Source organism: Astyanax mexicanus, chromosome 19 (assembly GCF_023375975.1).
Source record: "Astyanax mexicanus isolate ESR-SI-001 chromosome 19, AstMex3_surface, whole genome shotgun sequence".
NCBI classification, from domain to species: Eukaryota; Metazoa; Chordata; class Actinopteri; order Characiformes; family Acestrorhamphidae; genus Astyanax; species Astyanax mexicanus.
Genome location: NC_064426.1, coordinates 20,472,338 through 20,498,350, shown reverse-complemented (window position 1 = coordinate 20,498,350; position 26,013 = coordinate 20,472,338). Strand labels below are relative to the sequence as shown.

General features: G+C 38.9%; 1 protein-coding gene across 1 annotated transcript in view; it reads right to left on the bottom strand.

Annotated features, from left to right (window-relative positions):
• Window positions 1-238: 238 nt before the first annotated feature.
• Window positions 239-26,013, bottom strand: part of cpt1a2b (carnitine palmitoyltransferase 1A2b) — an 80,089-nt gene continuing 54,314 nt past the window's right edge. The window contains exons 14-19 of the mRNA XM_022664553.2: window positions 24,042-24,206; window positions 15,356-15,484; window positions 12,831-12,986; window positions 7,118-7,231; window positions 4,438-4,530; window positions 239-3,551 (exon numbers count right to left, since the gene is read on the bottom strand). Coding sequence (XP_022520274.2) covers window positions 3,447-3,551; window positions 4,438-4,530; window positions 7,118-7,231; window positions 12,831-12,986; window positions 15,356-15,484; window positions 24,042-24,206 — 762 coding nt within the window. The 3' untranslated portion in view covers window positions 239-3,446. The remainder of the gene's footprint in view (window positions 3,552-4,437; window positions 4,531-7,117; window positions 7,232-12,830; window positions 12,987-15,355; window positions 15,485-24,041; window positions 24,207-26,013) is intronic.

The window sequence follows — 26,013 nt, the reverse complement described above, 5'->3', positions numbered from 1 at the left end:
GTAGAGACAAGATCTGAAATAAATTCCAGGCTGAATCTGCAGTGTGTGGAGATGTTACAGTCTAATAGTAATACTTGTGAAATGTGAGTTAAATCCAGTATGAATCTGCAGCATGTGCATCATTTTTACCATCCTTTTTACCTATTTATCGCAACATGAGTTTTCACGAAAAACACACTGTTAAATGGGGGCACGTGGGATAATTTTTTTTTTATTATTTTTTTTTTTTTTACCCCAAACCACAAACTGTCTACATTTCAAATGGGTAAATGTTAGCTATCTTAATGTAAATGTCAGGTCCTTTAATTTTGTCGCTGTTCAATGAAAAACAAGTATCTCCAAAAAAAAGCAACTTTACAGGAGATAGAAAAAAACTTGAAAAATGGAAGTCAATAAAAAAAGAGTTTATTTCAGGTAATTTTGAAGTATTTTTTTAATTTTGGCACAGTGTAAGGGACAGTTCGTCTGTTCAAATTATGCAGTAAACTTAAAATAAACAAAAAAGAGATATATATATTTTTTTACTGGACACAGACGAAATTAATGGTTTAAATCAAGGGTTCTTAACCAAAGGGGTTCTGAGACAGCACCTGATGGCTCATGAAAGTGATGCTGCAAGGGTCGTAAGCAATTAAAGCGATATTTTTTCCATGTCATTCCATTCGGTCCACAAAAAAAGTGTGTTGGAAAATGTTTAAATCGGAGTGTTACAGACTAGTAGCTCTCCAGCCCAGAGGGTTGTTGAACCCGAGTTCAAACAGGAAAACCCGAGAAAAAAAAAAAATATATATATATATATAAATATATATAGATAGATAGATAGATAGATAGATACTCTATTAATCCCCAATGGGGAAATTCATTTGTCCAACAGCGCACAAATAATAAAAATAATAGTAATACTAATAAAGAAGTAACACAAAAAGCATACACAACAGAGTCCATACCCAGGTACAAAAAAAGTGCTAAATGGTGCTTATTAAGTACACACATCAGGTGTTAAGCAGTCTAATTCCAGCAGGAACAAATGACCTGCGGAACCAATCAGTCCTGCAGCAGAGAGAGAGGAGTCTATCACTGCGTCTGCTCCTCTGAGCTGCCAGGATCCCATGCAGAGGGTGTCTGCTATTACTGAGGATACACTCCATTAAACACCTCATCCTCTTCTCCACTAACTGACCCACAGAGTCCACTTTCCTGGAGGGAGCCCGAGAACGGGCTGAAATTAAAGTCATGCCGAGCACAACATAGAGACTGGGAGGTATGTCAACAAAATCTCACCAGAGAAGCAGTTTATTCTTTATTTTTTCATTATCATTCATTATAGTTCAAACAACCTCACAGGCCAAATGTTTCATGCTTGTTCTCTGCTTGTTATATTGGTGAATATTGATGAATGTTTTACACTCATCATCTCAGCCTTACAATGCAAAAAGAAGAAATAGGAGAGACATTACATTTTGAGCAGTTTTAAGGCAATTTATTGAAACCTACAATTGAACTGAAATAGGCTTATACTACTTCTACTACTACAAAAAAAACGAAACCCCCATGAAACAGAAATCGCACTGTTAAAAAAGTGACTCAGTAGTGAGTAGCTCCACTATATTTGTAGATCACTTCAAACTATCATTTAGGCATGCTCACTGCAAGCGTTTCCAGGAGGCTAGTGGGAACTTTGCTCAAAGCACTGAAGATGGCTTCATGAAGGGCATGGAACTGTCATGGAACTGTTGTCCATTTTTGTAAATGTCCCTGGATGTTTATCCCAATCAAAGATAGATCAAGGGAAAATGCAGAATGGACCAAAACATTAATGTTATTCTCCTGGAAGAAGTCCAGCATTGTCTTGTTGAAAAACCCAGTCATTACCATCTCCACATAGCCAGCCGCTGTTTGATGCTCCTGAACAACCTAAAGCTCTATTGTTCCATTGAAGGACAAAGGATGTCCTTGTCATGCCAGTAACATTAAAAGCCATCAGGATCGTCAAGGTTACATTTTTTATTGTTTTTTTTTTTCACCTTTAAAGATGTTTTTGTTTCTAAAGCTCGTCTCTTGTATGATGGTTATTGAGCTGCAGTCTTCACTAGTAATGGCCATAATTTGGGTCGAACATCATCCAGAGTCTTGGTGGACTCCAATCGGATCCTGCAACGAGGGATAGCAACAATCCAACCAGCTTCAAAGTCAGTGAGCTTTTTTTCTTTTGCCGTCAGAAGGTATTAACAGTGTGAATACTTGACAGATAATGGACGTGAAATCCATCCTGTGGTCTTAAACTTTTGATCAGCTAAAAAAAAGCATGTTTGAGTTTAAATGCAGTTGTCAATAAATTGGCTGCTCAGAAGGTTTTGTCTCTTGCGCCCATTCCTTCTTTAAGCATCATGAAGCTCTACTTAAAACCTTATTAGGATCCAAAAGTGCATTTTTTTAAACTAGTCTTAGGATTTTAAACAGGAGTATTTATTTATTGAGCTACATCCTTTCAATATGGGGTTGGGCCACCATATTTGATAACTTAACGCATATGATGATTTAGCTTGGAGCTGTAGAGGTTCCTCCCTCAGTTTAAAAAAATCTTTGCTAGGGGTGAAGTGTTGAAAACACGTTCAATAGTATATCATACTTTTTCATTTGTGACCATGACTGAGCACTGTGCATCCACACAGATTTGTTGTTTGTCTTCACCAAGATAAAAACAGTACTTATCACTGTAGAAGACTGGAGACAATCTAGGGAAGCCATAGTAATGGTCTGCATGCACATAGTCCTAAGTCGTGCAGCTGCCCCCCCCCTGCACAATGTAACCAGACAAGACAAGCCACCAAATCCACCAAATAAAAATTCTGATTGCCACATTTCCACTGCTCTAGAATCCAGTGGCTGTGTGCTTTACTGCTCCACTGCATCTGACACTTAACGTTGCATTGCTTGGTCATGTAAGGACTGGATGCAGCTGCTTGACTCTGCAGAAACAGTAAGTTGGCGACCTCTGACCCCTCAATGTCATTTTATATGGCCTGCCGCTTTATGCCGCTTTATAAAATCAAGGCTACACAAAGTTTCCTTCCTGTCAGCTGATTGCTTCTGGGTGCAACTATACTTTGACGGTGAGTATAGGTTGTTTTTGGTACTTTTTCTAATGTGGCGTAATGTTTATAGAAGATGCGTCCGATACAGCACTGCAACTGTTTTTGTCCAGCTGTGTTTTGGAACTTCATTAAGTGTAATCTGTAGTGAAACAATAAATGGCTTGAACGTCTGTGCTACAACCTTTTAATCTGTGTTATGTGTGGGAAATTTAGAAAACATTTCAATCTGTCAGATCCTGCACATTGTATTTGTTAAGCTCCTCAGGGAAACCTAGTCCAGCTCAGATAACGCAGTGTTTATATACACACACACACTCTCACTCACAGACTTTCTCTTTTCTTTTTTACAGTTCAGGGCTGTTTTTTCTCCGGCGCTGGTCCACTAGAGCCCGTGCTGAGAAGATTCATGAGGTCTGTTAAGGCATGGCTAATTTCAAAGCCAAATTTATGAGAGTCCTGAAAACAAAAGATAACAGACATTAAAAAACAAGTATGGTGGAACATCCAGTAAAAACCTTTATAATCAATTAGAGAAGCTGTTCTCAAACTGTGGTACGGGTACCACCGATGGCACTCGAGGCAAAAATTGAGGAAACCGGTTGCCTTAAAAAAGTTAAGTTAACATAACTTAGAACATCAAGTTATTACAACTAAAGGGGAAGTTGATTTAACTTTTTTATTTTTGTTTTACTGTAAGACCGGATACGTTGAGTTTACTTAACTTTTTAAGGCAGCCGGTTTGCACAGGTTTTTTAAGTAATGGGAAATGAAATAAATTGATACATCAAGTTATTACAACTAAAGGAGAACTTGATTTATTTCTAAGGTAGTCCAGGGGGAATCACTACACACTGATGGTGAGTGTTAGTCAAAAACTGTTGGACACACCCAGTATGCAAATAGATTGTGACAGAAGCCAATGGAAAAGAAGCTGCGAATGACAACAGACTAAACTCAGCTAGTCAAAGATCTCAGTTTGAATGTATTTATGTGCCCACAAATATTCAAATAACTCAAAATTAAATAGTTAAGTATTGTTTAGAAATACCCAATTTTGTGTAAAACAGACTTAAATCAATCGAGTTCAAACAGCGTATGGGTTTACAGTGAGCTCAATAAAGGGCTTTATACACCTCTAGCCAAAACCTGGTATTTGACATTGTGCCAACAGGTAAACATTAATCTACCCCAGGCAGTCTAGACAAGCTGTGTTGTAATACTGTGTTAAAATGTTAGAGAGACTAGGTTGCTACTAATTGGCTTTGTGTGTGTGTGTGTGTGTGTGTGTGTGTGTGTGTGTGTGTGTGTGTGTGTGTGTGTGTGTGCACGTGATATCACTTACAGTTTCTTTGCAGGAGTGTTTGGAGGACACGTGGAAGTTGATCATGTCCTCACCGACGATGATGTACGAAACACCATAACCATCATCAGCCACCTGTCAGAGACATTATCCCAGACTGCATCTGTATTACTCTACATAAATATTCACACATCTGTAGTTACTCTTTACTGTAAAACCACATAATATCTAATATCAACCAAATTAAAATGAACAAATGAAAAATATACACCTCAGAATATAATCAAGAGGAAGATGGATGATCACAAGCCATCAAAACAAACTGAACTGCTTGAATTTTTGAACCTGGAGTGGCATAAATTTATCCAAAAGTAGTGTGTAAGACTGGTGGAGGAGAACATGCCAAGATGCATGAAAACTGTGATTAAAAACCAGGGTTATTCCACCAAATATTGATTTCTGAACTTTCTTCTAAAACTTTATGAATATATAACTTTTTTTTCATTATTTGAGGTCTGAAAGCTCTGCATTTCTCATTTTCTCCAAAAAAATGCTCCAAATGCAGATGGTGTGCTAAACTAACCCCCGCTGGCGCTCAGCAGCCTTAGGCAGTCGTACAGTGACAGTGACAGCTGAGGTACTCAGGTTTCAGCCCAGACCATAAATCGCACACTGTGAGATGAAGGCCTCTGTGCCAGAACTCCCAGGCATACACAACCACATTGTAGGTTATGTTTGTGGAAACACATCTTAACACACTGAAAAAATAATGCGTACAATTTACTATAAAGTTTTTTTTGCAACTTTCTGCATTTGCTGACATTAACTCTGGATACCGTGGCTCTTGATACATCACAAAGACTTGCTGTCTCGGTCACAGATGCGCCAGCAAGACGTGCACCAACAATTTGTCCTCTTTTGAACTCTGGTATGTCACCCATAATGTTGTGTGCATTGCAATATTTTGAGCAAAACTGTGTTCTTACCCTGCTAATTGAACCTTCACACTCTGCTCTTACTGGTCCAATGTGCAATTAATGAAGATTGGCCACCTGGCTGCTCCAATTTAGCCACGAAACCTCCCACACTAAAATGACAGGTGTTTCAGTTTCATTGTCCAACCCCTGTAATTTCTGCATACAATATTACCTAATTACAATTACTTAATTTATAAAATGTTACTCAAATAATTTATGATACATAGTATATTCTAGTTCCTGAAATTCAAATATTTACATAATATCAAATATTTATTTTGCAAACAGACCAAGTCTCACTGTCTTAACACATGGATGGCATGTAATGCAATCTTTTTATAATATTAAAAATAATGTATTTAATGCCATCCATGTGTTGAGATAGTGTAATATATGTAGTATATGTAGTATATGAAGTATTTCAATTTCAGTAATATTGTATAAATGAAGTAATTGTAATTAGGTAATATTATATGCAGAAATTAAGTAAAGGTTAATAAAATAAAGGATTGATTCAGCAAAAATAAATAAAGTAAAGTTTACTAAAAGAAAGGATTGACTGAAGTTCAGTTTACTTATTTACTCTATGTAACATTTAGGTCTTGAAACTGAGTTGAAATTACTTAAATTTATCTGAAATTAAATTAACTTTAAAAAAGCAAAAGCAGAAAGTTGCGAAACCTTTTTCAAGTAAATTTTATGCATATAGTGTACACTTTGTGCGACGCAGACTACCGCAGCTCCACACATTCCTGTCTTCGCGGTTTAAACTGCAGAGCAACGCATATCCGCTAATACGCGCACGCAGAAGTATGAACGTGTTCTGCTGCATAGCGTACTCTCGCTGGAGATGCGTAGACTATTATGCCGTAGGTTTGACGCAGAAGTATAAAATGGGCTCAACATTGCTAACACATATTCGGCGCCATCATCCAGACTTACCAATAACCTAAGAACTAATAAAAAATAACTCTAACCCTACTACTTATACCCACTGCTTTTAATCAGCCTGTAGATGTGAAATCAGACAGGTCCCAAGCCATTACTAAAGTATTTTATTTATTTATTTATTTTTAGTTTGGACCCTACTGTAAACTTGTATAAAAATACAGAGGAGTGTTAAACAAAACATATTTATAATGAAGTTTCAATGCTATTATGAAGTTAATAAAGGTGAGGCTATACACAATTTTCTGTACCATTTACATTCTTACTAAGTACTAATGTTGTATGTAACTAAGGGGTTTAATAATGTTGTCAATAGGAAAATCACAACAAGGACATTTGTTGGTATATTGAAAAAAAAAATAATTTATGTTACTTTTGTCTAAAAGTCCTAATTTGACCTGATTGTGGACCAGATAATAAACAAATGTTAAACTTGTTAAACACTTTACTGCAGTGGGGGTTGGATAGTTTCGAACACAACTGTAGGTCTGGTGAAGATAGACATGGTAGACACTGAAGGGAAGCTCTTGATATGACAGCAGTTACGCAAACAGGCATTATCTTCCAGGACAATGTGCTGCACCGGATTTTGTGCAGAAAAGTTATGGCTTTCTAAGGGCCTGTAATGAAGAACAAAGGTGGTATTGTACGAAACTGCAATCCACACGAGATCAGGCCTTCTGAGCGTGAAAACATGTGAAAACAAAGACGAAAGTGAAACTACCCACCATTGTTTGATCAAAAATACAAATATAAAAATATTCATTAAAAAAAAAAAAAAATTCCACATTACTTACCGGGCCAAATCCTCCACCCAGAGAAACAAACTCAGGATGGTTGACCAGGTCAAACAGTTCCAACTGCTGAATAGGAGTCTGAGAGGTGGAGAGACGCCAGGGCTCGGACAATACCTACAGCACACACGCACACACACACAAACACAATAACATTCAATAACATTCCATAACATCCTGCTGCAGCAAACACACACCTTTTTAGTATTGTTAAAAAGTTTATTATTTTATTTATTGAATATTTAATTTAAGTAGTTTGTTTGAGTGCTTGACTGAGTGTCTAAAACTGTACCAGTCAAGTGTTTGGACACACCTTCTCTTGTTTTTCTTCATTTATATTAAACACATGAAAACAATTAAGGGACACATATGAAATTAGATATTAAACAGTAAAAAAAAAAAATCCTTGACAATCCCATGACCTAAACCTGATCAGCTGAGATGGTGATTTGAGGTAATTTATAATAAGTCAACCAGTGACTACATGGCCTCACCAACCATGGCTCAGGACCTCCCACAGGCAGAGCTAAACCTGGGATACAGCATTAGGAGCTATAGCTAAAGAGGAGCTAACAGCTCTGTTTACTCTATTTACAGAGCTAGTTAGCGTTAGCTATCTTGTGTAAGTAACTATAGGTTTAAATCGGATCTCCGGTGGATTCTGCGTTTTACCGAGACCACTAGGGAAACACTAGGGAAGCACGGTTTGACAAGGCAGCTCAACTCAACAGAACACTGATCAAAGCAGGCCAGTTAGCACTGGTTTTATGATATAGAGCGGACTTTGGAGCTTCGATGTGGTGAAACTGCCCAGGCACAGAATCATCAAGTGTGAGGTAAAAGTTTAGTAGCCTTAGCCTTAGGTTATTAATGCTGTCGTGGGGTGAGTGGCTTCGTGGCATTGTGGCCGCGGGGGTTATTCACGCTGCCGTGGGGAGATCAGATCTCGGCCGCAGGGCCGCATGCCTCGCTGAGAGTCTGACGTTAAGCCAAGTTTAATGGATAACTTTACCTAGTACATATCTTTAACTAAGGCTGTATCTCTGAAAACATTTTTCCTTTGAGTTTTAGAGCTGCAAAATTGACTGTGGAGGGAAGGCAGTTAGGCGTTCTCTGCTGCAGTGCTGTTATAGCCAATAAGAGGCGATATGTTTGTATGTATGAATGTTCATAAGCAAAAGACAAAACCTGTCTTTCTTCAGAGACCAAAACTAGACATTTTAAAATGAACGAAAAACGATGGTATGAGACTTTTAACACTTTTGTTTACATATGCATAATTACACATGAATAATTATGCATGTGTTCATGTATAGCTTTAATAAAGACTTCAATATTAAATTTACAATATAAAAAAACATAAAAACTAATAAAACACAGAAGAAGAGGTGTGCCCAAATATTTTGACTGGTACTGCATTTAAAAAAAATGGTCAAGTAGTTTAAATATTTTATCAGGTATATTGTTTGCATGTTTTGCTGAGTTTTTGAAGTATTTGGTCAAATACTTAAATATTCATTCACATAGTTTGAGTGTTTGGTTATATATTTTGTAGTAGTCTTTGTATATTTTTGAGTATGTTAAGTATTTGGTGTGGTAGTCTGAGTAGTCTGAATAAATGTTTTACGTATTTAGTTATGAATTTTGTTAGAATATTTTCATCAAATATTTCACTTGAACATTTTGATAGAGTATTTTGGCAGTTTATTCTGAGTATTTCCGGTCATGTTTTTTCACGGAATATTATGTTTGAGTACTTGGGCTAAGTGTTTTAAGAATTTAAAGTATTTCTGTTTTTTGGTCAGTTATCTAACCATTTTTTTACCAGATGATTTTTTTGGACAAAATTTAATAGGACTGTACACAGTGGATTCTTTTTAGTTATTTAAATGATTAAACTTTTATTCAAAGTAATTAAATAACTCAAAAAAACACGAAAAAAATCAACAACACAAAAACCTACATTTTATCTGATAAAAACTAGCCTCGCTGTTACATAATCTAGGAGCCCACATTTCCTGTTCTGTCACTGCTTGAGCTTTTTCACAGCTGCACGTTTCCTCATTGCAACACACAGAAAGCATTTTTGTGTGAGCTTCTGGCTCATTGCTTCACATCCTGCTAAGCAGACATGTGGTGCTCATTTTGAATGAGCCTGAAAGTTGGATTTCTGGATGGTATTTTAAAACCATCCTTTTTTAAATTTTTTTTTAAAAAGTCACAATGATCTTCCTATGTTTTTATACAGTGAATGTTATTTGGACATTGCACTTTAATTACAAACAATTATAAACATTTCCTAATGACTTTTCATGATGATATTGATTTTAATTTAACCCATGAGAGTCCAGGCCCATTTCTGTATATTAATACCAAGTTCAAAATTGAATCAGATAAGTTTAGTGAGCAGCTCATTAATGTTTTTTTTTTCTTTTTGTGAAAACATGACTGTAAATAGTTTTAGGTTAACATTCTGATGTAACATAAATAACATCAATAACAACTATTTAATAACCTGTATTTTAACATTTTGTTCTATAAATCAGACCAGAACTAGTTATATGATGGGTAAAACATTTAATTAAAGCGTTTCAATTGTTAAATAGTTGAAACAGACATGTAGAAGCAAAAAATACTTCTTTTAAAGGTCTCCTTTTGCTAAAACCCACTTTTTCTTGTTCTTTGTGAAACACAACAGGTCTCTCTGAGTTGTATATGCATGCTGCACATGAAACTGTTCTTTGACCTTATTGTCTGCAGTAGCTTAGAAAAGAAAATACTCAGAAAAACGAGTCGATAAGGAAAAGCACATGGATCTACGTCAACCAGTGAATTAGTATTCATGGCCTCGCCCACCTTGGCTCGCAACCACCCACAGACACAGCTGAAGCCAGGCTGCAGCAGAGCCGACACTATCTCGTCAGCTTAAGAGCTTACAGCTCTGTTTACAGCAGCTAGTATCTTGTGTAAGTAACTATAAGTTTACATGGGATCTCCAGTGGATTCCACTTTTTACAGAGACCTTAAATATATGCTAGGGAAGCACGGTTTGACAGGGTAGCACAACTTGACAGAACACCCGTCAAAGCATGCGCCGTTAGCGTCAGATTTTATGATATACAGCGGACTCTGCACCGAATCCGAAACCTTACCTAGCCCTCAGTCCTGTATCTTTATAACTAAGGCTGTATCTCTGAAAACATTTTTTCCTTTGAGTTTTAGAGCTGTAAATTTGACTGTGTGGGGAAGGCAGGAAGGCGTTCTCTGCTGCAGTGCTGTTAGCCAATCAGAGGCGATATATTTGCATGTATGAATATTTATGAGTAATAGCCCAAATCTTGTCTTTCTTCAGAGACCAATAATTCAGTGATCTAAAGCAGGGTTAAATAGAAATACCGGAGCACTTTTTTTCACACACAAAATAAAAAAGCTCACATGGCATTCATTCACACTAGAGACCCAAACTAGACATTTTAAAATGAATGAAAAAACAATGGAATGAGAACTTTAAGTTGTACTTGTTGCTGATACAGATGTGCAAACGAACACACACACTTACAGCTTGTCTAGTCCCTGTAGAGAAGTACTGCCATATAGGACGCTCTGGAGCAGATGAAAATGAATGTACATCTGGCACAGTATCCATATCCACCCGATACTTTTGGAATGATTTGTGGATGAGGTGAGGTAATGATCCTACAACATTCTGACCTCCTGACTGAACACTCGGCACAGAATGTAATCAAATCCTCACAGCAGTGAACCCAAATCTAATAGAAAGCCTTCTCTGGAGAGTAGCGACCAGGCTTGAGAAACATGAAACACTGATTGTAAATGTAGTAGTGCATGGAGTGCATTTCAGAAATGTAGTCGTACGTAACCCTGTCCGAATGTGAGATGAAGTGTTTTGGCATATTCTTCTGTTTTGAGGAAAAGAGGAACAGCCTGAAAAAAATTATTCACCAGTTGATGATTATTATTATTATGGGTGTTAAGTTCTGTTTTTCTGGATGTGTCAAAACTTTTTCCTCTTTTAATGCCAAATTAGTTTACATACCAAAACGGTCATAAATCTGACAATAATGGACTTCTCTTACCATTTAGATGAGTGAAACAGACATTTTTATATTCATTTTAAAATTTATAGTTTTGGTCTCTAGTATGAATGAATGCCATGTGAGCCGTTTTTCTTTTTTTTTTGTGAAAAAAGTGCTCCAGTGATCTGGTATATAAATATTTACAATATAGAGTGGACTCTGGGGCTTCAACGTGGTGAAACTGCCCGAGCACCGAATCCGTACTTAATCTAGAACTCAGCGTTATATCTTTCTAACTAAGGCTGTAACTCTGAAAACATTTTTCCTTTGAGTTTTAGAGCTGTAAAATTGACTGTGAGGAAAAGGCAGGTAGCCGCTCTCTGCTGAAGTACTGTTAGCCAATCAGAGGCTATAGATTTGCATATATGAATATTCATGAGCAAAAGCCAAAATCCTGTCCTTCTTCAGAGACCTCTAATCCAGTGATCTAAAGCAGGGCTAAACTGAAACTCCTGAGCACTTTTTTTTCCCACAAAAAATGACTCACATGGCATTCATTCATACTAGAGACCACAACTAGCCATTTTAAAATGAATGAAAAAACCAAAGGATGAGACCTTTAAAGGAACTAATATTATCTCCAGCAGTAACTCAGGATTCTTTCTTTCTGTAAACACACACAGGATGTTCAGTATATGTCATTTATAGAGTTTGTGAGGTGCTGTATGTACCTTTTTACATATTTTAAAGGGTATGAGACATACATCACCATGGGTTCTTTTGAGAAGCATTAAAGGTGTGCACCATTTTAATGCACAATTGTGCATGCCACTAGGGGTGGGCGATCTGGCCCTAAAATAATATCACAATATTTCATGGTATTTTTCGCGATAACGATACTCTTGGCGATATGACAAAACAAAAAAAATCATGAATATACTACTGCAACAAAATAAAAATTTAATTTTATTATTGCATACAATATGATATGATATGACACATCCCTAACTGAGATATAAAAAATACAATAATTTTATCAGATTTGTAAAAAAAAGAAGTCAATGATCCAGAATGACATGATACTAATAATACTAATAATTCACTCCAGATATCTCCATATATCCAGGATTAAATAAATTAAATGATACTGGACAGATATAATATGAGTCTCTAGTAGATATATCATGTGAAATGAGAACAGTGTGAATTTTTCCTTTTGCTAAAAACTGTAAAAAAGTAATACCCTGATGTATTGATTAGGGGTGGGTGATACTGCACGATATTTCAGGGTATAGTATCGTTCACGATATTCAGAAATTTTGGCGATATTATCGTGTACGATATGATATAACACACCCCTATATGCCACTCAAATTCACCCATGAATGGAGCCATTAGAATAACTAACTGCTCACTCACTGTTTCTTCCAAGGATCTTTAAAAAAACGAGTTAATTCTACGTTTGTTGGAGAACTGTGCTGTCTCTGCTGTACAGGATAGACTTCTATTTATATTTGAGCAATCCTTTCAGGATTTGATTGCATTCATTAACAAGAGTCACTGAGAACAACATGTTGGATGATCACCACCCCAAACTCATCCCCTAACTCATCCCAGTATTATTAAATGGAACACCATCATTCCAGCGATCACAGTTCCTCTCATGCACCTGAACGTACCTCCTTGAGGAAAGGAGAGTCCACTCCCAGATATTTGGAGACCACATACAGGCAGAAGAGGTGTCTGTCGATGCCTGAGCCGGTCATTGCCAGCCGGTACAGATTCTGATGTTTTTCAGCAGCTTTGCGGAACAGCTTGCAGCACTCTTCCCTTCCCTAGAAGGAAAATAACAGGTTAGAGAGGATGGGCACACTTACAACTAGGGGTGGGCGATATGGCTCTAAAATAATATCACAATATTTCAGGGTATTTTTGCGACAACGATATACTTGGCGATATAGGAAAACTAAAATAATTCATTAATTTCAGGAATTTAGTATAATAGTATAACAGTATAATCATAATGTGGCAAAATAAATAATATAGCATAAAATAATATAATGCAGCAAACAATATTGCCGAATATTTAGTGCATGCATATAAACTGCAAACAAAAACAATTATACAATAAATACACTTAAAGCTTCACAGTAAATAATAGACTACTTTTAAGACAGAACAGCCCTATTATCACGATATGGATTTTATTATCATGATATTTCTGTCATGATATATTGTATACGATAAAATATTGCCCACCCCTACTTACAACATTTAAAGCTCCACAAGGTAGGATTGAGATTTTTTGCTCGTGGGCTCCCCCTACAGTTGCAGAGTGTAATAAATGTTTCAGGCGGATTAGTTTCTCTTTCTCGTTTTCTGGCTTTCACAGACATATTCGGTCTCTTTCCAGCTTCTGCCAGAGTGTCTGTATGTTAGTTTGTAAAGAATGAACCAGTAGTCTTTGTAGAACTGTTAGAACTAAAGGTTGGAAAGCAGGTCGCAGTTGTCGCGAGCGTTGGTCACCTCGGAAAACTTACAGAGTCTGGGTTGAGCTCAGAGGAGCTCCGGCACAGACACAAAAGCAACGCTATTCCTCCTATTACACCTCAATGCAGCGCTGCAGTGAGTTTCAAGCTGTAATTTCACTTCTTTAAAAAGATCAAAAATCAAGAAAATCCTACCTAGTGCTAACAGAGGGATAAGATTTCTAAAAGCTGAGACTGAGTTTTTTGTAAATGTTTTTTTTATGTGTGTGACTTCTCAACAATGATTCATTTAAAGTGGACTGTTTCTGCACTTTAGTTTCTATTAGGGCTAAAATGATTACTTTAGTAATTTGAGTTACTCGATAAAAAAATGATCAATTATTTTCTGTGCCACGAGGAATTATTTAATTTCACGCAGACTACATTTAATGTGACACAATGCGCTTAGCGTTACGTCACCCACACACAGGAAGAAGGAGGAGGAGGCAGAGGTTTTGGAATATGAAAGCAGTGAGGGAAAAGTGCGAACTTACGAGAAAAAAGGGTAATAGTATGCAAACATTTTAGGGTCGACGGCAAGAATAACACAGTGACATGTATTCGGTGCAACGTGGTTCTTTCCTACCACAACAGCATGTTTTAATGCTGCACCATCTCACCTGAACACACCCAGAATGGAGCGGTGGAGCCAAAACAGGTAAATATAACTTATCAATGTAAATATGACAAATCAATGACATTAACATTAATGTAATGTTTTTTTCACCTACAAGTACATTCGGCCAGTGAGACAAAAACATTTTCAGACACTTTGTGTGGTCAAACAGGCAAGTGTGTGTTGTTCAGTTGATGGATAAAATATCAATTTACTACTATCTTAGGGTTCATAAATGCACGGCTATGATATTACTGTATTATATCATTGAGTCTTAGTTATGTTTTAATTATTAGACCTGAGAAGTGCAAAACGTAAATAAAAACAAAAAAAGCAACATTTTAAATACTTTTGCTGTCAAAGGAGGGTCAACCAGTTATTAAATCCAAAGGTTCAGATACTTTTTTTCTCCCCCTCACTGTGAATGTTAACATGTTGTCTTAAATAAAAACATTGCAAACATATATATTTTTGTGTGGTATTAGTTTGAGCAGACTGCGTTTGTCTATTGACTGCGTTTGTCTATGAAGATCAAAACACATTTAATGACCAATTTATGCAGAAATCCAAGTAATTCCAAAGGGTTTACATACTTTTTCTTGCAACTGTAAGAATGTTTCTTACGATATTGGGCCTTTAAAATGTTCAACCATATTCATAAAGATACACAGCTTTATATTTAACATATACTGGGTATGTACAACAAACTACAACCATAGTCTTTAGTGAACTTGGCTCTTATTTTACAGGACTTTTAAAATAAGCATTTATTTGATCACATTTCACAAATTCGAGCCACAACTCCTCTGGCTGACGGAGAGGGAACAGAAGCATTGAGGTTCAATCTTTGCCATATTTGATAACATTAAAGCCAATTTCAATCAGATAAAAGCTGAGTTCAGCAAAGTTCAGTACAGATGGTGCCTGCCAGCGTTTTATCTTCTTTTTATCTTTAAAATCTTGCTGTGGTTTTTGCTGTGGCTCACTCTGTACATTATCTGCAGGGCAGCGGCTCGACAGCTGCGCTGGTGATAAGAGTTGGTGGTAAGAATGCTGGTACCTTTCCGTTCTCCAGTGCCAGGACAAAGTCACAGCTTTCGTTGGAGCAGGAGCGCACAGTCTCAGTGCGACCATCTCGGAACAGACGCGTCATGGAGGCCTCGTACGTCAGGCAAAAACCTCCTCTGTTCTGGATAAACACACAAACGCACACATTTACATTCATAACATTATTAATATTCATGTTAATGACAATCCTGTAAGAACAAAAAGTCCCCCAAAATGATAACTTAACAACTTTCTTAACTTTAATCACAAGTTTAAATGTTCAGACCTAATTTTATTTTTGGGAGGGAAAAAAACAAAAACAAATGAAAGTGTAGTGATGCACACACTACAAACTAGAGTAACTTTTAAAAAAGTTGGAAAAAAAAAGGAGGCCACTTAAAAATAATAAGTTGCTTTGATTTTACCAAATTGAAAACCTCTGGAATATAATCAAGAGGATGATCAATGATCGTAACCATCAAACCAAGCTGAACTGCTTATTTTTTTGCACCAGGAGTGGCATAAAGTCATCCAAAAGCAGTGTGTAAGACTGGTGGAGGAGAACATGCCAAGATTCATGAAAACTGTGATTAAAAACTTTTTGCATTCTTTGAGGTCTGAAAGCTCTGCCTCGTTTTTGTTATTTCAGCTATTTCTCATTTTCTGCAAATAAATGCTCTAAATGACTAAATACTTTTATTTGGAATTTGGAAGATATGTTGTCCATAGTTTATAGAATAAAACAACAATGTTCATTTTACTCAAACATATACCTATAAATAGCAAAATCAGAGAAACTGATTCAGAAACTGAAGTGGTCTCTTTATTTTTTTAGAGCTGTATGTTATAATATCAGTGTAGTTTGGATTCATTTTAAATTAGTATTTCTTAATATTTTGAGTATTTTTTTTTTTAGAAAAGCAATAGTTTTGAACACGAACACTAAGAAGCTCCAACAGAGAAGCTTTAATGAAATATAAAAAAGGAAAAAGAATGCTGCCACAATGCAGCTCTTAGCTGAACGCAAACTAAACTGCTGAATTTTTGCAGAGGACAAACACCCTAGTCTTAACAAACTGAAGCTAAAAAACTTAACAACAATCATTAAAGTTGGTTGTAAACCAGCATAAGAACTGAATGTTGAAAGCTCTGTGTCCCTTTTCCTCCCACAAGCACATTTAAGCCTGAGAACTGTCAGATCATGTCTCGGCCCTTCTGTACTGTAGCACGCAAAACAAATGACCTTTTCTCCTCTCCAACAGACAGCATTTTCATCCCAACCACGTCACAGTCCACAGCTTCAGGCAACAAGAACATTTCCCTTATGCCAGTTCTTATCAAAGTCTTTGCACGGATTTAACTTCAAAACTTCTGTTCGTGTTTCAGGCTATTTATTGTTCATTGTGAGCAAAATGTCAAAAAGATGGAGGACTTGGGTTAAAGAGATAAAGTGAAGGTCACAGACTGTGTTTAATGGTCATTTAGATAGCTACAGTGTGGCAATTGAGTTTCTGTGTGTATTCTGTCATTGGTTGAGCTTCAGCCTTTCAGTTCTTCACTACATCCTGTTTTGCACCATATTAAAATAATGATCTGCTTCATTATTAAAAAAGATTCTGAAATGTCCTCAATAAACAGGACTTCAACTTACATGTGCAGCTACAACTCAGCATGCGTTCAGTGCAGAGAAGTTCAGGTGCAAAGTTGAGGGTTGCAAAAAACTGAAGATATGACAAGTAGTCAGTTCACAGCTTGTATAAATGTGTAAATTTGTCTGAACCGCTGGCAACAAACGCGAGTAAACCCCTAAGTAAAAATGACCAAACAGGGTCTAATTAGCCATTTTCCCTTCCTGGTATCATGTGACTCGTTAGGGTTACAAGGTCTCAGGTGTGAATGGGGAGCAGACCTGTTAAATTTCCAGTGTTCAATTCTCTCATACTGGGCGTTGGATATTCAACATGGCACTTCATGGCAAAGAACTCTCTGAAGATGCACTCCACAAAGATGGCCTAAGTTTAGCCCCCGGCCAGACATTTTCCAAACTATTATGTATCTGATTTGTAAAATTAAGTGTAATGGGATGGAGTACTACAGTCCAGTGCTCTCCAGCCCAGAGGGTTGTTGAATCCAATTGGAGAACAGTTGAATTCAAAGCAGGTAATCCCAAGAAAAAAGGAATAAATAAGTAAATAAATAAACACATCCTACTCACACGGAATCGAACCCCTGTCTCCAGGGTCGCAGTCCAATACACTACCGGTGCCCCGGCTAGCAAATTGGGACATGCCAGGAAAAAAAGGCCCTTATAAGAACATAGTGAGCCCGAGAACGGGCGGAAAAAGAGAACGGGTGGAAACTAAAGTCAGGATGAGCGTGACAGCGAGACGGGAGAAATGTAAACAAAAGCTCACCAAAGAGGAATTTTATTTTATTTATTTTTCATTATCGATCATTATAGTTTTATGCTTGTGGGCCACATCTGACCCGTGGGCTGCCTATTGCCAACCCCTGGTCTAAAACGCATCCTGCGGTGCTTAGACCATACACTGCATACTGCATCAGCTCTGTCTTCATGGCACTGTCCTAGAAGGAAGCATCTTCTGAAGCTGATGCACAAGAAATCCTGCAAAGCTTTGGCTAAAAGACCAGCAGTCCAAGACCATAGATGAAACCATGAAAGCCATGTCTTGTGGTCTGACAAGACCAAGATAAACTTGTTTGGCACAGATGGTGTCCGGCATGTGTGGTGGCATCCTGATGAGGAGTACCAAGAAAACTTTCCTTTGTATATAGTCAAGCACAATGGTGGTAGCATCATGGTCTGGGGCTACACGAGTGCTGCCAGCACTGAGGAGCTGGATTCCAACATGTACTGTGGCATTTTGAAGCAGAACATGATCCCCTCCCTTTGACAACTTGATTGCAACACGATAATGACCACAAACACACCTCCAAGGAAGCTGAAAATAAAGGTGATAGACTGGCCAAGCATGTCTCTAGACCAGTCTCTCTCCCCTGTCTCTCTGTCGCACTCAACGTGATTTTAGTGTCCATCTGTTCTCGTTTTTTTCCGCTTGTTCTCGGGCTCCCTATCTTCTTATAACAGCTTTTTTTCCTGACCATGTCCCAATTCACTAGTTGGGGCAGTGGTAATGTATTGGACTGTGACCCTGACGACAAGGGTTCCCCTTTCTTCTTGGGTTTATCTACTTTCTCTCCGGAGGATCATTACCTTGTCGAGGTCGGGGGGCTTGTGTGTGTCGATGACCCTGAGAGCTATACCGGGTAGGGACACCCAAGCCGGGCAGGTCAAAGGGTAGATGCCAGACGAAATATGATCCCTGGTCCTCCAGGTTGGGGGTTGGGCACAGGGCTAACAACCCTGTCCCATAAAAAAAACACTATTGTTACGGAAACAGAGACAGAGAGAAATACCACTATTGAAGTGTGCGATGGGCTCCCAGAGGTATTACAAGATCCTTGTATGACTGTTAGTAGTGAAAGCCGAAAGGAAACTACTGGCACGAAGATGGAAGTTTTGAGCGCCAAATGCAAGACCAGAATAGGTTTCTGGAATGTGTGTACCATGTATGAAACTGGTAAGCTAACACAAATTACGGCCGAGATGAGGCGTTACAAATTACACATCCTTGGAGTAAGTGAAAGCAGATGGACAGGTTCTGGAAGAGTAAAGACCCAGACCGCAGAGACAGTGCTGTATTCTGGCAGAGAGGACAACCAACACCACGAGGGAGTAGCCATCATCCTGAAGAAAGGAACAGAAAAGCACCTGATAGAGTGGAAGCCGATCAACAGCAGATTGATTACAATCAGAGTGAGGGGGAGACATGGCAACATGACCCTGATCCAGTGCTACGCACCAACCAACGATGGCGATGATGAGGCGAAAGACACCTTTTACGATCAATTACAAGCAGAAGAAAGTGTAACACCCCGCCATGACCTGTTGATTGTGATGGGCGACATGAATGCCAAAGTTGGGAACGACAACACCCATGTAGAGAGAACTATGGGTAGACATGGCTGTGGCTGCAGGAACGAAAACGGAGAGAGACTAGTGGAGCTATGTACTGCATACAACCTGGTGATTGGAGGAACACTATTTCCTCACCGCAACGTTCACAAACTAACATGGTGCTCACCCAATGGTAGGGACAGCAACCAGATCGACCATCTTATGATCAACGGCACCTGGAGACGTTCCCTGCTTGACGTCAGGGTGAGAAGAGGAGCAGATGTTGGAAGTGACCATCACCTTGTTATAGCAGACATAAAAATGAAATTGCGAAGTACAGGACGCAAACCAGCAGCACACAGACGCTTTGATGTGGAAAAATTGCAGGACCCCAAACTGAAAAATGCCTTCATTCTTCAAGTAAAAAACAGTTTTCAGGCACTTGCAGACATGACAGACACTTGCGAGGCAGATGCAGAAGGAATAAACCAGAGATGGGACCTTGTGAGAACAGTATACCAGAAAAGCAGCGAGACTAGTCTTGGACTGAGAGAAACTAAGAAGAAAGAGTGGATAACACCAGAGACATGGAAGGCAATAGAGGAAAGAAGAGACCTTAAGAAGAAGGTGGCTAGCACCAGATCTGAAAGACTGCAAGAGAAGTTCAAATTACAGTATAGAGAGATGAACCAGAAAGTGAAGCGCTCGGCGAGAATAGACAAGCGTGCCTACTTGAACAACCTGGCAAGCAAAGCCGAAGAAGCAGCAAGAAAAGGAGAACAAGGAAAGCTGTACAAGATCACTAAGATGATTAGCGGCAAGTTCCACAGTACCAATAATACCCCAGTCAAGGACAAGGAAGGGAAGCTGCTAACGACAGAGAGAGAACAAGAAGCACGCTGGGCTGAACACTTCAGAGAGGTCCTGAATAGACCACCGCCTCCCGAAGAAGCCGACATACAAGAAGCCATTGAGGACCTGGACGTTAACATCGCCCCGCCAGAGAAGCAGGAAATCATTACAGCAAATTAAGTCCTTGAAGAACAGAAAGGCACCAGGCCAGGACAATCTGAATGCTGAACTATTCAAAGCGGACCCAGAACTGGCAGCCAATATCCTGCAACCCCTATTTACCGCAGTATGGGAAAGGAAACAAGTCTCAGATGACTGGACCAGAGGAGTAATTGTTAAAATCCCAAAGAAAGGATCCCTTAGCGACTGCAACAACTGGCGAGGAATAACTCTCCTGTCCATCCCGAGCAAGATCATGACAAAGATCATTATTCAACGAATATCAGAGGCAGTGGACACACAACTTAGAGAAGAGCAGGCAGGTTTTCGCAGAGGAAGAGGATGCACCGACCACATATTCGCACTACGCAACATCATTGAACAGTGTACAGAGTGGCAGAGACAGCTCTATATTAACTTCGTGGATTTCCAGAAGGCATTTGACAGTATACACAGAGAGAGCCTCTGGCGCATCCTGAGAGCGCACGGAATACCAATGGAAATTGTGCTGCTGATTAAAAGCTTCTATGCGAACTTTTCATGCTGTGTTGGAAACAGTGACATCTACTTTGAGGTCGGGACCGGAGTGAGACAAGGCTGCGTAATGTCTTCCCTGCTCTTCAACCTTGTCATTGACTGGGTAATGCGCCACACAACGGAGGATGAACCAAGGGGCATAAGATGGACACTCTCCACAAACTTAGAAGACCTAGACTTTGCCGATGACCTGGCCCTACTGTCACACACCCATCGACACATGCAGGAGAAGACGACTCGCCTGAACACCTTTGCGCAGCAGGTCGGACTGCACATCAGCCGGACAAAAACAGAAGTAATGACCCTGAACTCCACCAATACAACACCGATCAGCATAGAGGGAGAAGACCTCCCGATGGTTGAAAGCTTCACCTACTTGGGCAGTGTAGTTAAGCAAGATGGAGGAGCAGGCTGTGACATCCAAAACAGACTGAGCAAAGCCAGGGGCATCTTCTGTAGCCTAAGTAACATCTGGAAGACAACCCAGTACAGCATCTACACCAAGCTGAGACTTTACCAGAGTCTGGTCCTGTCCACTCTTCTGTACGGCTCGGAATGCTGGCGAATGACTGACAACGACCTTAACAAACTGTCAGTCTTCCACACCAAAAGCCTACGAAGAATCCTGGGCATTTTTTGGCCAAGGACAATCTCCAATGAGGAGCTGCTTATCCAGTGTGGACAGGAGAGTATGACCACCATACTGATGAGGAAACGATGGCGCTGGATTGGCCACGCCATCAGAAGCAGGAACAACTCCATCACAAAAACTGCCTTACGCTGGACTCCAGAGGGAAAACGCAAGCGGGGCCGGCCTAAGAACACCTGGCGACGAACTGTGGAGGCAGAAATGAAGGCCCTAAACCACAGCTGGGGCACTGTGTGGAAACTGGCCCAGGACAGACAAAAGTGGAGGACCTTTGTCGCTGCCCTATGTGCCGACCGGCATAACAGGCACTGATGATGATGATGATTATCTACTTTGAGATTAACTGTTCTGCAATTGGGTTTAACAACTCTCTGGGTTGGAGAGCTACTAATCTGTAGCACTTCATCCTATTACACTTCATTTCACTTCAAAGTATCATATCCTCAGTATACCATGAAAAATATACTAAAATATTAAAAAAAAAAAAAAAAAGTAACACAGCTTGTCTAGTCATGTATTAAAGTGTTGCCAAAAGAACAGAACTCTTTGAAGCAGTTAATAAACATAAACCTATTATGACCATGCATAATGCTTGGCATGAGCTCCTGGGCTAGAGGGATATAAAGCCCACAGCACTATTAAGAGCTTTGAAGCAGTGGAACATTGTTCCCTGAAAGATGATGGTGATTACAGGTGAGCAATCAAACACATGGTATAAGGATTAGGGTGTATGATGACCTATTTAATGTACATAAATATCAATCTTCTGCACTCATCTGCAAAAATGGTTGCAACCAGAAGGAATCAACTGACAGGAATGAAAGCTGGTGGGTAGTTGTGCCAGACTGCGTGGAGTGACTTAGAATTGAAGTGGATTATCTTCAGTGAGTAGCCCCACTTTTGTCAACAACAAATCTGTGTATGAGGAGCCTGTGTTCAGGACCTAGATTAACCATGACACCAAGATGCCAATGCAATGTTGGTTGATGGCAGATCACTTTTGCTCTACTTCACAGGCACTGTGACAACCAAACATTTTAATGAGCAATGTTAATTACGTCCTGCAACCAGTGGCCCTACCCTTCTTGAATTTACACTCCAGTGTTCTATTGCAACAAGATAATGATGGTCCACATACTCCTGCTGCCTCAAGAGCTTTCCTTGAAGCAACAGATGCTATGCCCCGATTGAAAATGTGTGGAATGCTACCCTACCACAAAATCTGCAGGAACTTTGTGAGACTATTCAAGCTCATACATGTGACAATATAAGAAACCTCCAAAAAAAATCCATGCTTCCTTGTGTTGGTCTAACTAAATCATCTCTTTTGCCGAGATTTCAGGTTTCATACACTTTTTAACCAATACATTTCCATGATGACTTTTCCATGCCTTCAAGGCAAATCTTCATGACCATATGATTTTTTATGGTTATATTATTTAGATTATTGTAGGTCTAAAATGAATCTTAAAAAATGCTGATACACAATCTTTAATAATAAAATGTGTGTCAGATCCTGAGAGCTCCATAGTGTAGGGCTAAATTGCTGATGTATTTGTTAGCACAAAATAGTTTTTCTCCATCAATAAACGGAAACAAAAAGATTTGTCGAATTAATTTCCATGACTTTTCCAAAAACTTTCTGGGAATTTTAATTTTTGCAATTAGCTATTTTTAAATTCCATGACTTTTCAGGCTTTTCTTGACCGAAAAAACTCTTGAGATTTACAAATTGTAGTTGAACACTAGTTAAGGCCAGGCCAACTACTTTGCACATGCTCAGCTTGACCCTTTATTTAAACGGGGTCTCCTAAGCAATTCTTCAGGGGTTTTCATCTGATGCTGATCCTGCTTACTTCTTTTGTGCCCACTACAGCCATTTTGAGGAAAACGTACACCTTTCCTATTGGCTCCTGGCAACATCTATTTGCATATTGGGCGTGTCCTCCCACCCTCATTAATTCACCATCACTCACCATCAGGATGTAATCATATCCACAGACTGCCTTTTCGTACGGGTTATATATGTGTGTTATAGAATAGTTAACTGCCTGGTCTCAGTGTTGAAGGCTATGAGAGCAAGTTGCTTTTTGCAGTTGGGTTGCTGAGCGTGACTATATGCTAGCTGGGTCCAGTTGCCTTAAAATTTTACGTTTTCTTCTTTCGCAACTTAGAATGGCCCCAAAAAGAGCCAATCTAGGTTGCACCTGGGGCCTATGTGAGCAATCATTCACTGCTGTCAATGTGGGCAAATAATAGGGCCATGGTGGGCTGCAAGCGGGACCTGTATAGGTAAGATGAGCTTTTCCATATTGGCACCGTATGGAAAAGCAACTGGTATACATTTTACAGCAAAATTCTGAGCAGAATGATTGAAGACAGAGATAAAGAAGTGAATGGAGGGAGAACAGCTGGTATAAATCAACAGTGTAAGAAAGAGAGAGAGAGAGAGAGAGAGAGAGAGAGAGAGAGAGAGAGAGAGAGAGAAAGTGACAGAGTTTATTATGTTGATTGAGTGCATACCCTGTAGTAAGCGAGCTGCAGCGCTAGCTGAATGAAAGCATCTGGGCTGATCTTCAGTTTTTTAATGCGGCCTTTCCCAAACTCTTGGAAAGGAAACACATGACAGTCCACATCATCAGCCAGAGCCCGAGCCACGGCCAGAGAATCCGACACTTGCACCTGAACCTGAGAAAACACAGAAAGTGGAAAGTCCATGAGTAGATAATTCAGTCTGCAGTGACTTATTGTTCTATGAAGTATTTCGTTCTGATTGTAGTACAATAAGGTGATGTTTGGCAGCACATGCTTTTTTCCTTCTCTGGGAAATTGTCAGTCCCCTGCCAAGTTATGCACTTTTATCACATCAGAACTAAGAGGTTTTAACTGGGATTTTCAAAGTGAGGTAATTAAAATTGTACAGAACCTGCCAGAAGAAGTAAATATTAGTTTCTATTAGGGGTGTGACGAGATATCGTGCCACGAAATCTCGAGATTAAATATGACGATATTTCTCGTCAAGCTTAAACCTGTCTCGCGAGAGAAAAAAAAAGTTTAATGTGGACTTTTTAAGAGGGATCTGGCAACCCAGTAGCAGCGAGTGTGAGAGCAGCTCTCAGCAGAAGAGGAAAATGGGCGGACCGCGGTCCGGACCCAAACGTTGTCCAATGCGGACCCAAACCGATAAACTACTGAGAAGGATTTAATTGTGCGGCGCAGTAAACTCACAGACCAATCACGTGTGGGGTAAGATCACCAAACGCTCTCTTCAGTCAATCAGATCTGTGCGGACGCGGTAAGGAAAAAAATAAATAAATAAACACACCGCTCCTCACGCGGGATCGAACCCGTGTTGTCAGGGTCGCGGTACCGCGGCCGTGAAAAACCGCCTTTATAAGTAGATGGGGAGCCCGAGATCGGGTGGAAAAACGAGAACGGGCGGAAACTAGTGACGCCGAGCGCGACAGAGAGACAGGGGATAAATGAAAACAAAATTTGTCCAGAGAGGCATTTCTTCTTCTTCTTCTATATTTTTACATAATTCAGTTCAAACAACCTTACAGGATATAGCACTTAATTATTTAATATAATTAAATACACCTGATATAGAAGATGCTTCTGCTACTTTTAAGTTGTATGTCTGGCTGCATTTTGGCTCCAGTGGAAACAATAAACGGTAACAGAGTGACCAACAAGACACAAACCATATATAAATACTGTAAGTAAATCCTACACGTTTCATAGGCAGTTGTACTAATCCCTTAGCTCTGTACTGTATTAAAAAAAATGTTCTGTCTCTGTTTGCACTTCAAGCATAATCTTAATATCACTGGTTATGGTTATACATAGTTAAATTACAAGAGATTTAGGAGAAAAAAACACAAACCATAGGCTTAATATGACTGGTTGTGGTTTGTACTTATTGTCTGCACTATATAAGACCTAGAAAAGTTGTATTTTTATTTTTTATTCTTATTTCTATTCCTTATAGAATCAATGTGTGAGAGAAACCAGTCTGTTAAGTTTGCGGTATATGATTTTGTCCAAAGAAAAAAAAAAGAGTTTTCTTTAAAATTTTATTTTTAAATCTCATCTCATCTCGTTATCGTGAACCCAATATTGTGTCTCGTCTCGTCTCGTGGTATTAGTGTCTCGTCACACCCCTAGTTTCTATATTTAATAGCTTGGCACATTTACAATAGAAAAAAAATATATATATATTATTTTCAGTTGTTCTGTAGAAAAAAAACATCTTAATCATAAATTGAAAGTAATGTTTTTGTGAGACTCATCAGTGGATCTGAAACGAGACAATTTAGTCCTATACTGTAGGATATTAGGGCTGTTTATTAGTGTTGGTTAATAAATGCTAATTTCTTCATTTCTGTTCTTTTCCCACCATGCATTGTTTCTTTTTCTCTGTCTCTAGCTCTCTCTTCAGTCATTAAGCTCTTAATTTTGTTTTAAAATGTCTACAAATTGCTTTTTCATACGG